Source organism: Copadichromis virginalis, linkage group LG17 (assembly GCF_057382275.1).
Source record: "Copadichromis virginalis isolate Kocher_CV1m ecotype Utaka linkage group LG17, C_Virginalis_male_GT1.1, whole genome shotgun sequence".
Classification (NCBI taxonomy): Eukaryota; Metazoa; Chordata; class Actinopteri; order Cichliformes; family Cichlidae; genus Copadichromis; species Copadichromis virginalis.
Genome location: NC_140634.1, coordinates 17289569 through 17302566, shown reverse-complemented (window position 1 = coordinate 17302566; position 12998 = coordinate 17289569). Strand labels below are relative to the sequence as shown.

The 12998-nt window shown below is 38.5% G+C and overlaps 1 protein-coding gene across 3 annotated transcripts in view; it reads left to right on the top strand.

Moving 5' to 3' along the window:
* Window positions 1-12998, top strand: part of ptpro (protein tyrosine phosphatase receptor type O) — a 42429-nt gene that overhangs the window by 21294 nt on the left and 8137 nt on the right. Inside the window, exons 14-19 of one of the 3 annotated variants that reach the window (XM_085436037.1) lie at window positions 559-697; window positions 1263-1383; window positions 3016-3084; window positions 5363-5446; window positions 10846-10881; window positions 12329-12410. In XM_085436037.1, coding sequence (XP_085292163.1) covers window positions 559-697; window positions 1263-1383; window positions 3016-3084; window positions 5363-5446; window positions 10846-10881; window positions 12329-12410 — 531 coding nt within the window. The remainder of the gene's footprint in view (window positions 1-558; window positions 698-1262; window positions 1384-3015; window positions 3085-5362; window positions 5447-10845; window positions 10882-12328; window positions 12411-12998) is intronic. The other 2 variants (XM_085436038.1, XM_085436039.1) reach the window with 2 other exon arrangements.

Below are 12998 nucleotides of genomic sequence, written 5' to 3'. Positions count from 1 at the left end.
GTCACATCCATGGTTCCATATGAAGAGGTAGGCGATAAAAGCAGACTAACAAAAAGGATTTAGATAGGCCTAGTGCTGCCAAGGGTAATTTGGCAACACGTGTGCAGAGATGCAGGTCAATAAGATGTCTGATCGTAGAATGGCAAGGAAAGCTTCAGGCTGTTGTTAATGATTCAAACTTGAGTGCACTGCTCGGTGGTTTCTGTCCAGTGAGAAGTCTCTCGTTTGACCAAATTTAAAATTAGAGTTGCAGAAACAGGAAGTTCCACGTAACCATGGAAATATTTGGGAAAATTAAGACAGTACAATTTTCTTTAGCTTCTTCTTTTTAAACGTCTTGACAGATTTAGCAGTGAAGCACATACTGGAACCAGGGTTATAGTAGTAACAACAACAAAACACCAAAGAGTTTTGGAAAATGTGAAATATGTGGTCATAAACAAAAATACAGTTTTAGTGATTCAGTCTTACTGCTCAGCACCAGGCTGGGGTCAGCAGCCGCTCAGCCCTTTGTCTTTATCTGGACTACAAATCTGACCTCTTCTTCCTCTTCCTCAGGCCCTTGAGCCGCAGACCTCCACCTCCCACGTGGTCACCATTTCTGGTTTGATACCATCGTCCAGCTACAACTGCACCGTTACCAGCTTCAGCTACAGCACGCCCAGCAAACCCACACACATCAGCGTCAGCACCGTTGGTAGGTGGCACCATTTACCTGCACCGTAGGAGGGCAGTGACTGTCTTTATTTGAGCCCTGAAACATCTTAAAAGTGAAAACTGAACTAAGTGCAGCTCTTTAATTTGAAGATTTAAAATGTTTTTAGTCACTCCTGCAGGCAGTAAAGTGAACTGCAGCCACTGAGGGTGAGTGTGACATGAAGAAGATTTGTGCTGTGGAGCTGAGCTCAGTGAACTCTTTCCAGCTGCTTGCAGCGACTCAGTGAAACGTTTTGGTGCCGTTAGTCACAGAGGAGCAGCAAGCTCATTGGTTAGCACCTTGTCATAACAGGTGTTAACCAGTGAGTAAGGATTGTGAGATCCACCCCTCTTTCAACACAACAAGAAGCTCACAATTTCTATGTCGATCTTTTATAGTATATCTTTGTAGCAAAGTACAGTTGGAGGCCACCCGCTTGATAAAAGAACTTTAATGTGAAAGTACCATACAGGAAGGGTTCTGTGTTGAGAAAACTGATGAAATCGGAGAGGACTGTGCTGAGAGGTAACAACGTCTGTCTGTGCGTCTGTCTGTATATCTGCAGCCAAAGAGATGAATCCAAGCGTTGCTGCCATCTCGGCTCTGGCTGTCCTCAGCATCCTGCTCATCAGCCTGCTCGTTCTGTTCCTGCTTGTGCTGCGCAAGAAACACCTGCAGATGACCAGGTAACTCAAAGTCAGCACAGCAGCAGTGCCCTCTGCTGTCACGCAGTCATCTGTTGTTCATTTGGCCTTAACAGCTTCACTCTGTGTGACAGTTACAGTGTTTGAGATACAGTGTATGAGTTTATTGTGCATGAGTTGTAGTGTATGAGGTTAGTTTCTGTGTGCATTTCTGCAGCAGATCCTGCAAAAAAAACAAAACAAGCATGCGTCCTGAATGTCTTGTTTTTGAAATGCCCATTGAGATCAGTTTATGGACTTTATTCTAGTTTTAAGAAAAGTAAAGTCCTTCATTTAGAATAGAAATGATGGAATTTGGATCACAGTTATTGGAGTTTATGAGCATGAATAATCTTGGAGCTTCAGAGTGATTCACAGCTGAATTTCTGAGGAAATAACTGAGAGGGTGTCTGCATGCTGTACACTAATCTGTAAAGCGGTCAAGCTGTGGTCTGCTGTGGTCAGCCGTTAATGCCCAGCTAACTGGCATTCATAATTCACAACACCTTTTTTTCTTAGAGTCATGACACGCACGAGTTAGGACGCAAACTACTTCCTCTTGTCAGGAGGCTGAGCGGCATGGGCGGTGTTTACGAGGCACTTTATAGACCTACACGTTATTGAGGAAGCAATATTTACACAGTATTACACTGTGTGTACTGTAATATGTGTGTTTTACAGATTTATAGAATAATGGTATTCTCTTTTGTACTAAAATAAAATACTGATTTTTTTGAATGTATCTTAATGCTACATCTCAAATATAATGTGGAAAATAAAAAATACTTGTATGACAAAAATAAAAGATTTACTTTTTTAACATAAAAATTATGAAAAAAAATCAATTTAATACAAAAGTTAGAATGAATACATTTTAAATCAGTTTCTACTTTGCACATTCAATTCAGGAGTTTTTGTATCATATTTATGCAGGATATAAATGCTGTGACATTAAAATGGTGCATTTAAAAATGTTGACGTTAATTTAAAATTAAATCATATAATTTTTACTCAACAGTTTTCGTTACACTTACGTTATAATTCAGGTTTTTTAATGTAGGTCAGACTACAGACGCACTAGAACCTTTTTAACATTGAGTAGTGTTTTTTAAATGTGTCAAAATAATTGAATGCAAAAGTTAACATTATAAAATTATAAATTAATAGTTCTACATTTAATTTTATGTGGCCAAAGTCGTTAAAAAATGTAATGTAAAGCATTAATAAACATCAGTAAGCAGAATTATTTCAAATTTTTCACATGAGCCAATCAGAATGCGGCATGCAGACTTTTACTAGTGAATCACATGCAGAGGTTAAAATGTTTAAACTGTGTTACAAAGTTACGATTACCTTATGATCGTAACTTTACCCTGCATCATCTCTCCAGTTATTCTATCTTTTTCATTTTTATTTTTCACCTTTTTGAATTTTTATTTTTTAAAATGTTTCTAAAATGTTTGAGCAAAGAAAGTCGTTATTTTCCGATGGCTTGATAAATTCTTTACTTCACTGTAAATTTTCTTTTCATACTCACTTCACAGCTTCCTCCATTTCCTTATAAGTCATCTATAATTTCTGAGTTCCTCAAACTGAGCTGTTCTCACCACATGTGCTTTTTAATTTCTGTTTCAGAGAGTGTGGCGCGGAGACCTTTGTCAACTTCGCCTCGTTTGAGAGAGACGGAAAGCTTCCATATAACTGGTACGAGCTTCGTCATGTGTTTGTTCATCTTCAGATCACAAATTAAGCGTTCACGCACGGGTGGATGTTGTTTTAGCTTGGATTTTGAGTAATCACACAACCTCGGTTTGGATGTGCAAACACCCACGAAAGACCCAATCAGAGGCAGATTAGCAGCCCGGAAGGGGGATTGAAGAGGCAGATTAGGGATTTGAACATATAGGCACAGATTATAGCTCATCTGTGGTGCTTTATACAGCTTGAGGTGACGATGACCATGATGATGATGATGACGACGACAAAGAGCTCAGCACCCTTGCCTGCTTTGTTTGGACCAGCTGAAATGGGGTGTTTGATGATGATGAAAGCTTTGAATTTCCCCTAATCTCAGATTAAAAGGACAAAATGTTGCTTTTTGAGTCAGTCGTGTTAATTTGTTCAAAACAAGAAAAGATAATTCAATTTTATTTCTCCTTTAAAATCAAGCAGAAGAGGCAAAAAGTGCCTGTTTTTAAACTGTGAAGTGGCTGATGGATCAGATTCAGTCTCACATGTTATTTCTGACAAACATTTGGAGATTTGTGATTAATATAACAGCTGAAAGACGGTCAGTTAAGGCAGAACCTTGGCTTCCATCTGCTGTTGTATTTGACCTTCCATCACTAAATGCACATTTCCATCAGAGTGTCTTCTTCTTCTTGATGTGATGGTGCAGTTTGCTTTTAATGTGCATGTGGACAGACTCACTGTGTGATGTCACAGCAGTGTGGATGTGATGAAAACGCGATGCCCCCACTGATGCTCCAAAAGGAAATTCTTTCAAGAGCATTTATCTGAATATATCAAGTTTTAAAGAACTAAATGATCCCTTTTTATGTTATATAACAATGGAACCACTTAAAGAAAAACAAAAACCACAAACAGCATAAAAAATAGAGCAAAACAATATAAATATGATGTACAGTTAGGTTATTTATAGTTGTAAAATATGAAAGGTATAAGCAAGAAACACATCATGATGAACAATTCTCCATATGTTTTGTACAATGTTATGTTTAATTCTGATTGAACTCTTTATGCCTTGAAAGCCTAATAGGAGTTCTTATATGAACTGAGCAGTTTCTGTCATATGTCAGGCTGCTTATTGCGCATCAGAATTTAGCAAAGGTGGTCTCTTCCAGTGGACCTACTCTTGGAGAAACCCAAAAATGACTGTAATTGTCATCAAACCACCTCTTCATTAATATACACTGAAGTGTAGAAACTTGCTACACCTCAGGGGAGGTCGTCAAATGTCATGTTTGTGGGGGGAAAAACTTAAGGAAGATAAGTCTTAATGTAATTAATGTAATTTACCTTCTAATTAACCTGATTTTTATGTGAATTCTTTGATTGCTTTCAACAAATCCTGAAAAAAGTCCAAAGCAACCAGTGTAAAACCAGTATGGTGTACCTCAAAGCTCACTTCCTGGGATATTCATTTTTTAAACTCACAGTTTTACACTTTTATGACATAGGTTAGATAATTTTATTAGCAAGAAGGTGATGCAAATATTTTTCAATGATAAAAATTGGAATGAAACTAACAGTGTATTATCCAGTGTATCTAGCCGGCTAAATGTTTTCTCATTTTTATGAACAAGTCAGCAAGATAATTCATCCAGTAAGTTGTTTTAGTATTAGTTTTAGACTTAGTTTTATTACTTGATACTACAGAGACATTTAAGTCTGTGGCAATAAAATGTAGAAGTTTGACATGACTTAAATTTTAATGTTTGTGCTCCCGAGCTTCATCAAGAAAACTCAGGAAAACCCAGACGGACAAAGAGGAGTTCATAAATGTATCGGCATCAGTGGGGTCATTACCCAGGCACCACAAATGTAAATGAGATCATCAGGTTCATAAAGGTGGCTGTCACTGCCAAGTGACAAACTGAGAACTGTTTATACATGGTGTCGGTCCTGGCTGAGGGTTGCATTGTGGGATGGCAGGGAGGACGCAGTGATGTCACAAACTCAGGCTGGGGGGTTGTGTAAAAGAAACAGAGTGACCATTGACGTCCAGCAGCATACAGACTCCTGTTGTCCTCCAGAGACACAACAGGACACTCTCTGAGCGGCTGCATGATGCATTAACTCTGTGTTCAGCACTAATGTGAAGCTCTTGACGCTCTGTGCCTCTTTACTAATGGAGCACCATGTTCTGTCCCCAACCTATCACCCCCCTCGTGTCTGTTTTTTTTTTTCATTTTTTATTTTTTTTATTTTTTATTCTTGTTTTTATTTGAACCCCCTTCAGGCGAAGAAGTCTCTTTGCCTTCCTTACCCTACTGCCATCCTGCCTTTGGACTGACTATCTTTTGGCTTTTTATATTAATCCTTGGTAAGTAAGCACTTGCTGGCCAAAAACACTGCACTTCAGGGGCATGTCTAAGCAGAGCCACAGCCGACAGTATTGATCAGAGACACTGTTTTACTCTCAAAATTAACCAAAGTGAGGAGTCACGGATCACGTCTGGATCCAGAGTTCACAAATAAGTCTGGTGGTGTTTTGTATGGAGTAAAACAACAATCCATTTGTCAGTGTGATGTACCTCAGGGTTTACATCATTCATATTTTCTATTTTTAGGTCAATATTTTTTTTTAATATCAATTACAAAGAAAACCAAACTATTGCCAACAAAACAGTCCTTTTCATTCGTCAACAATGGTCCACATAAAACAAGAGAAGTGAGAGATTACTGGGTCAAAAGCTTTGATCCTTCTTTGTAGCAGTGAAATAACTTCTGATTGGCTATAGGTGTTTTGGTGCATTTCAATAGGGAAACATTGTGGTTTGGGTTAAAATAACCACTTCATCAAGTTTAAAATAATAACCACAGAGTTAAAGTAGTGCAGTGACTGTTTTGGTGGTTGGTAGAAAACAAATAGCCATGTCCTGTTTAAAAGTACAACATTAATAGACCTATCCAACCACCTTGAGCTCCTCCCTGAGTTTTATCCATGCTTCTATAGCCAAAATACACTCATTTATCTTTTAAGAAACTAGTGCCTTCATTGCATACCACGCCTGCATAGGGATGGTGTGGCTGAAAATGTCCTGTGATGGTTCTCTAATTCTAGCAAATTTACTTAGATTAGATAGTGAATCTAGTTTTTCACAAGGGTTCATTTCAAGGCCTGTGTTGTTTTTCCAGGACACACTCATTTAATATGACTGAATGAAGTAGCCTAATTGCAAAGCCATTGTCTTCTTTTGCAAGTTTAAAGTGAATTAAAACCAAAATGTAACAGGTTTCTTCAATAATCCATGCTCCACGTCGCCACCAAGCTTCAGGATATTCAGTTTGGTACTTATTGTGTAAGAACCGCTACCTCAATTCAGCACAATACATAGTTTATGTTACAAATGCACCCAAGATCTATTTTTCTGTCACCAGGGATTTACTGTTTTATTTATGCATGGCCTTTAGTCCTCAAATTTGAATACGATTTTGGGTGTGTGTTTATAGCATTATGTTACACTTAATGCACACAAAAATTCTAACTCATCAATTTATTTGGGACTAAACCAAAAAACAAATGTGATCATTTTTAAGTTATCTAGTATAATCAGCTGGGATTTCTTACTATTCATGTTTACTAATTCATGTTTATATGTAGATAAATATCAAATAAAACAGTCAAATAAAAGAAAAAAAAACAAGAACAAAATATTATCTTTAGATGTATAAATAGATCACTTGCAATTCTGCTTCTGTGAATATGAAATCTGGTGTTCCTCAGGGATCCATTTTGGAACCCTTTAGGTTTTTTTGTGTTATAAATTATTTTTATTTGTAATGTTTTCTTTAGTGTTAGTTGCTAGCAGGAGACAAAACTCAGTGTTGGATTGGACATGTGACTGTTTGTTGACAAGAACCAAAATATATCAAACTTAATATATAAAACATCACCAGACTTTTCTTTAGCATTTTGACACTTCATTTTGAAACTACAGGGAACTCCCGACATAAATAGGTAGTCAGATGTAATTTCTGACATGTTAAACTTTGTCTTGCAATGCTGTGTCTGTGGTTACACCTTCAAAGTCACATTGAGTGTATTTCTACTAACATGTTGGATGTACTTCAGCATGAAGTGAACTCTCGATGCTAACTCCGGCTTTGGTGTCTGCATGCTCCCTGTCTCTCTCTTTGTGGACTTTCTCTTTAGAAGTCTCTTTGTTACTCAGTTGTGATTTCTGTTCTCTCATAGATTGTAGATGTGATGTGCATGTTGATGGATCAAGATGAACTAGCGGATTGTGTTTTAGCGTCTCCAGATTTCCTCCCACTTGATGTTTGAAAACTTGGTTGTAAACCAAGGAACTTTCAGGACATCATGAGTGATTCAGGGGGAAATTTGGCCCAATTTAACACAATTTGTGTTAAATGGTTGAATGTAGATACAGAAGTATGAAGAGCAAAAATTACAGAAGATGCATGATTGTGGAGAAACTTAATGGCTCAGTCACACTAGGGTGAAAATAGGATGGCAACCTCCTTGACCTCCTGGGTAATCCAGAGGTTAACTGTGTAACACCTTTAATCTGGGCAATCACAAGATGACTGTACAGGTCGCCTGGTAGGAAGCAACCTGTCTTGAAACGGTCGTATTCCAACTCGGACTGACTGCAATCACTCTCAAAAAAATTGGAGAAGATTGACAAATAAGATCTTGATAATGTATAAATGCAGACAGATTGCCAATATACTGAAGTCTGAGTCAGTCTGCACTGATAATTGCAATTCGTCTACAATCCATCACTTTGTAATAAGGACCTCAACTCAATTGGTTGCCAGCTGATTATAATCTGATTATATTCCTACAGAAAAGCAAGCTTGTGTGTACAGGTAAACTGCTGTGTTATTTGTGTTATTTTTAAATCTATGAGATGAATGTGTTTGTTTTACTTTCTGTGTTTGTTGATTGCAACAGATTTGTAATTTAAGCAAATGTATCCCAGTTAATTGCCGTATTATCACAGACAGATTGCATGTTATTGCCAACTTGACCCAATGTAATTGTAAACTGGTAGCAGACTGACTCCATCTTTTTGTTGTTTTAATGCTGTGTTGACACTTTGAAGCCAGCAACTGACTGAATGGTTGCAGACCTGGTCCCTTTTTTCCAAAGCAAATTTCCAAAGCAAATTCAAAAATTATTTCAGAGGCAAGGCAAGTTCATTGCACACTTTTGCAGTAATTAAGGTTGTGCCATGGTTTGTTTTCCTTAGTGTGACTGTAGCATTAAGCAGGTAGCAGATCTAGATGAAGACGATACTTGTGAGCATGACATTGTCTTGCTTTGATGGGTCGACTTATTTTGAAGTTCTGCTTTGTTGGGTTGGACCGATGCTTGGGTTCGGTACTGGCGTTATATGCAAAAGTGATTTGTGTGAATCTATCTTACTGAAGATAGACCATAACCCTAGCCCTTTTATTATTGCGTAGATATATGACAGAATAGGAACCTCAATAAGATTTCAGTTAGGCAAAAATGTCTAAAAACTACAACCCATCTTTTATCTGGGACTAAATCCAAAACAAAATGACTTGGTGCTTTTATGCAATTCAGTAAGTGACTGGAATAATTAATGTACAGTTTAGTTGGAAATTATCTATCGGAATTTCAGGACCAGGACCACGCCTCCAAACATGCTCCTTCCGGTTGTCATCTATATAGGTTCCCCCAGTTCTGCAAGCTGTTCATTCTGGTTTACGTGCCCCACCCTCCCTCCCTTCTTGTTCTCAGTTCTTTAACTTCTTCATTTCTATTTAGTACATGGGGATCTGCCAGGCCTGGGAGCCATCGCCAGTCCCCTTCGAGGCTTTCCCCAAACCGCAGCTCAATTCATGCCAAAGCATTCATTTTTACCCACTAAAACACTGTCAAATCTAAAATGAGGACGTGGGCCCAGCTAGTGAAATATTTTATTGTTGCCATGGTGCATCATAAAAAAAAAACTAATACTGAAAGAGGCAATTATATTTGCTCATTCATCATAACCTGGAAATTTTGTTCATGCCAAAAAATGAAATGTGAGATCTAGTCTAGAATAAAATAGAATCCAACCTGTGGCCCTTTGCTGCATGTGTTCCCCTCTCTCTCTCCTGCCGCTTTCCTGTCACTCTTCACTGCTTCTATCAAAAAAGGCCCAAAAAAGAAATAATATTTCTAATTTTTGTCAGTAAAAATGAAGTGATTATTGATAACATTTAAATACTTTTTAAGAAAGATATTTGGTGTTTTACAGTATCAAATGTCTTAATATTTTAAGCATTGTGGCAGTTCACAAATTTGATCTAAAATAGACCATTTATTTATTTATTTATTAATAACCACAGAACCATAGTTCAAGAAATGTATACAGGAAATGCTTTAAATAGAATATTCTACCTGCCCATGACTCTTAACTGTGGAACTAAAGTCTGAACCTTCAGCCTCTGGGGCGAAAATAGGCACAAACACTGAAAACCTCCAGTTCCTCTCATCTCTAGCAGAGGCTGCAATCACAGTATTCTAACATGGTGAGCGAAAGCTCCAGGCGATCCAGGAGAGAAGAACAACTGCTGCCTAGTCAAAAACCCTTAGCGATCCCTTATGTGTCAGGAGTATTGGAACAGTCGACACGCATTTTACTCTGAACACACTGCGCCAAAAATTAGGTCCCCTGGCACAAACAGTGTAATATAGTGTACCCTGTTAAGTCCCAGGAGGATTGCTGTGATTTATACTTGAGGGAAACAAACAACCTCTGGTGAAGTGGATGGCGCGACACAGAAGAGCTACCTCATCAAGCAGGACTTCACAGTCTGTTTACGCCTACAGGCCAGTGGACACTGTTTCAATGATGAGGATGTACACATCCTGGACAGGGAGGAACGCTGGTGTGAGCGCGGAGTCAAGGAGGCCATTTACATGAAAAGGGAAAGACCATCTCTGAATTGAAGACGGGGCCTAAGGGTACATCTGTCACCATCTTACAATACTGTGATTGTTACTGATGGCCATTGATCAGTTGTCATTGATCAAAGGTCTTTGATCAGTGGTTGTTGATCAATGGTCATGACAATTTGGATATTTATCATCAAGAAACTACGCTACATCCACATGAGCAGAATCAACTTTTTAGACTCCCGTGTTAAAACTTTACAGCAGAAACAAACATGCTTACAGCCTTATACACAAACTGTTTTCATCTCTATAGGTGATTTCCCCTTCATAACAACTGTATTAAACTTATTACAAAAAAAACAAAAAAAAAACAACTTATTACATACTTATTACATATTGAAGAAGATTTTAGCAGTTTAAGTGGGGCACATATCAGGAGTCAGAGACAAATATGAAACTGTTAGGGGTGAAATTTTATATGTTGTTATAACCCCCATGTTTAAATTGTAATATGGCTTAAAATTTCTATTATTAGGGGTGTGGCCTCTTTGATTGTCAGGTATATGGAAACACAGGAAGGTGTAGCAGCTAGCTGTCTGCTAGGCTTCATCTCAGCTAATTGGAGTCCTTGAACTGAACCTCTGGATCGTGTCTGTTCTGCTGGAGCTTTTTGGGTTTAATGAGCAATTTACAAACGAACTGAAAACAAACCACACAGCAGGGGGAGATGCTACATTAAGGGGTAAAAACCTGCATCGGTCAAAGCCCAACATGAGCTAATGATGTGAATGAAGGAGGGGTCAGAAATCATCACAAGGACTTGACATGTTTGTATTTTATAGGAGCAAGACTGCTTTAAAGAAACGGAAGCTAACAAGGTAACGACGACTGCATGCAGCTTTCAGCCTGTGGGCTTCATCTTTCTGTGTGTGTGTGTGCGTGTGTTCACCACTAATACCATCCTTCAGCCAGAAAACAGTTTTATCCAGCAGTCTCCTGAGAAATTGAACCAACATTAACTGTGTACTCAGAGGGATTTCTGACTTTTGTGGGTGTTGAAAGGTTTGTTAATAAATTATTTCAGGTGCATGAAATTGCTCATGCTTTACCTTAGTGATGAACTCATTAATGCATTGCAAGAACTTCGACCTTTAGGTGGCAACAGATACATTTTTGCTCCATCTTATTATTACTATGGAGTAAGTGTTCCCTGTGCATTGTAGTACCTATGTGTTAATTACCTGTTTATGCTGGTTACCTGTAACAGTGTTTTAAGAACCAATGCAAAGTTTTTGGTGATCAACAAATGTAAAAGAAGTCTGAAGCCTAACGTTTCTGATACTGTCCAACTTTCTTCAAACTGCCATCTATCCACCTATCTTCTTAACCACCTTCCTAGTACCTATCTACCTACCTACCTAATTACCTCCCTACCTGTCTTCCTGCCTTACTATATGCCTACCTTCCTGACTCCCTTCCTTTCTACCTACCTATGTTACCCTTTCCCTCCCCAAATCCCTGTTATTCCCTTACTGCCTACCTAACTCTCTCCTTAATTACATCTATCTGCCTGCCTACCTCCCTTTTATCTTCATTATCTTTCTACCTTTCCTTCCTACCTCCACGTATACCTCTCTACGTTTCTTCTCATCTTCCTATCTACCTACCTGCCTTCTTCCGTCCCATCTTGCCTAACTGTCCTCTTGGCTATGTCCTTCCTACTTTCTACCTGCCTACCTATTTATGTTCCTACCTATTTCTCTTTCTTTCTACCTACTTACCTGCCTACCTGTGAGCTGGTGCTGTATAGACATAGGCCCATCTATCATTCAGGGCAATTGGATTGTATTACAGCAGTTTGTTCTTTATTTTTCTTGACTAATTTATTTAAACTTACTTAATTTAAAATTTTCCAGTTTAAAAAACTGACATTAGCAAGCTAGCTGTAGCTTAGCTACTCTGAATCAGGCGCTGGTTATTCTCTTGTGATAGCTGAAAATATGACTTGCACAGGGCAAGCTGGCCAGTGAGGCGCATGGATAAATGAGCTGACAGCATCAAGGCTTCTACACTGCTGCAGTGTGAGCTAAAGAAATGTTGCTGAGGTGAACTGAATATACAAGCCTGAGGGTTTCATAGAACCAACTGCAGGTTGTTTGGGGTGAAGAGATCTTCAGGTCCAACATTAGAGCTCATTAAAGGTTTTGTGCAGCAAACATCTGCCCGTATAGGACTTGGAGCTTTCGTTATCGGTGAGATTAAAAGCGAAATGTAAAGACGGTGGTGGGTGTCAGCCATTTGATAGTGTTTTTTTTGTGCTTTCAGCCCTGTGCAGCTGGACGACTTTGAGGCCTTCTTCAAAGACATGAGCAAGGACTCTGCCTACAAGTTCTCCTTGCAGTTCGAGGTACAACTTAAATCACGTCTTCTGAGACCAACAGGCCTGACGTTTGTTCTGAGAAGCAGAGGGAAGCATCTGAAACCCTCTGTGTTTTTTATATCATTTAACTTTGGTTCTGGTGACGTTTCTGTAGGAAAAACCAAAAGAGGAAGTGAATAAATGTCCCAAAATGACCTTGATAAGCTTCTAGGCTAGTGAGTGATGAAATAAAGTCTGCAAATAAAGTCTGATTTAGATCAGCAGGAGTGAATGCTGCTCTAATACATCGCCTGACGTTAGCAAGTGAGCAGGATCTTACATATTTCATCAGTTCACACATAATATTTAAATGTTTACAATTTAAATGAAATATGTCTTTTAGTTATATATTTATTCAGATGCATGGGTGTGCCTTTCAAGGGTGTTGGGCGACACTTCCCCTTACTTGGGAAAACAGCGAGATGCTTAATTATCATGTGGCGCCTGATTTTGTGTTTTTCTTTACGTAAATAAATACGGTCTAAACTGAAGCACAAAAAACTAAAACTGAAAATGAAATCAAATTTTTAAAAATGTTCCTCTAGCGCTCAAACTGCAGTGAGGCTTAAACCTTTT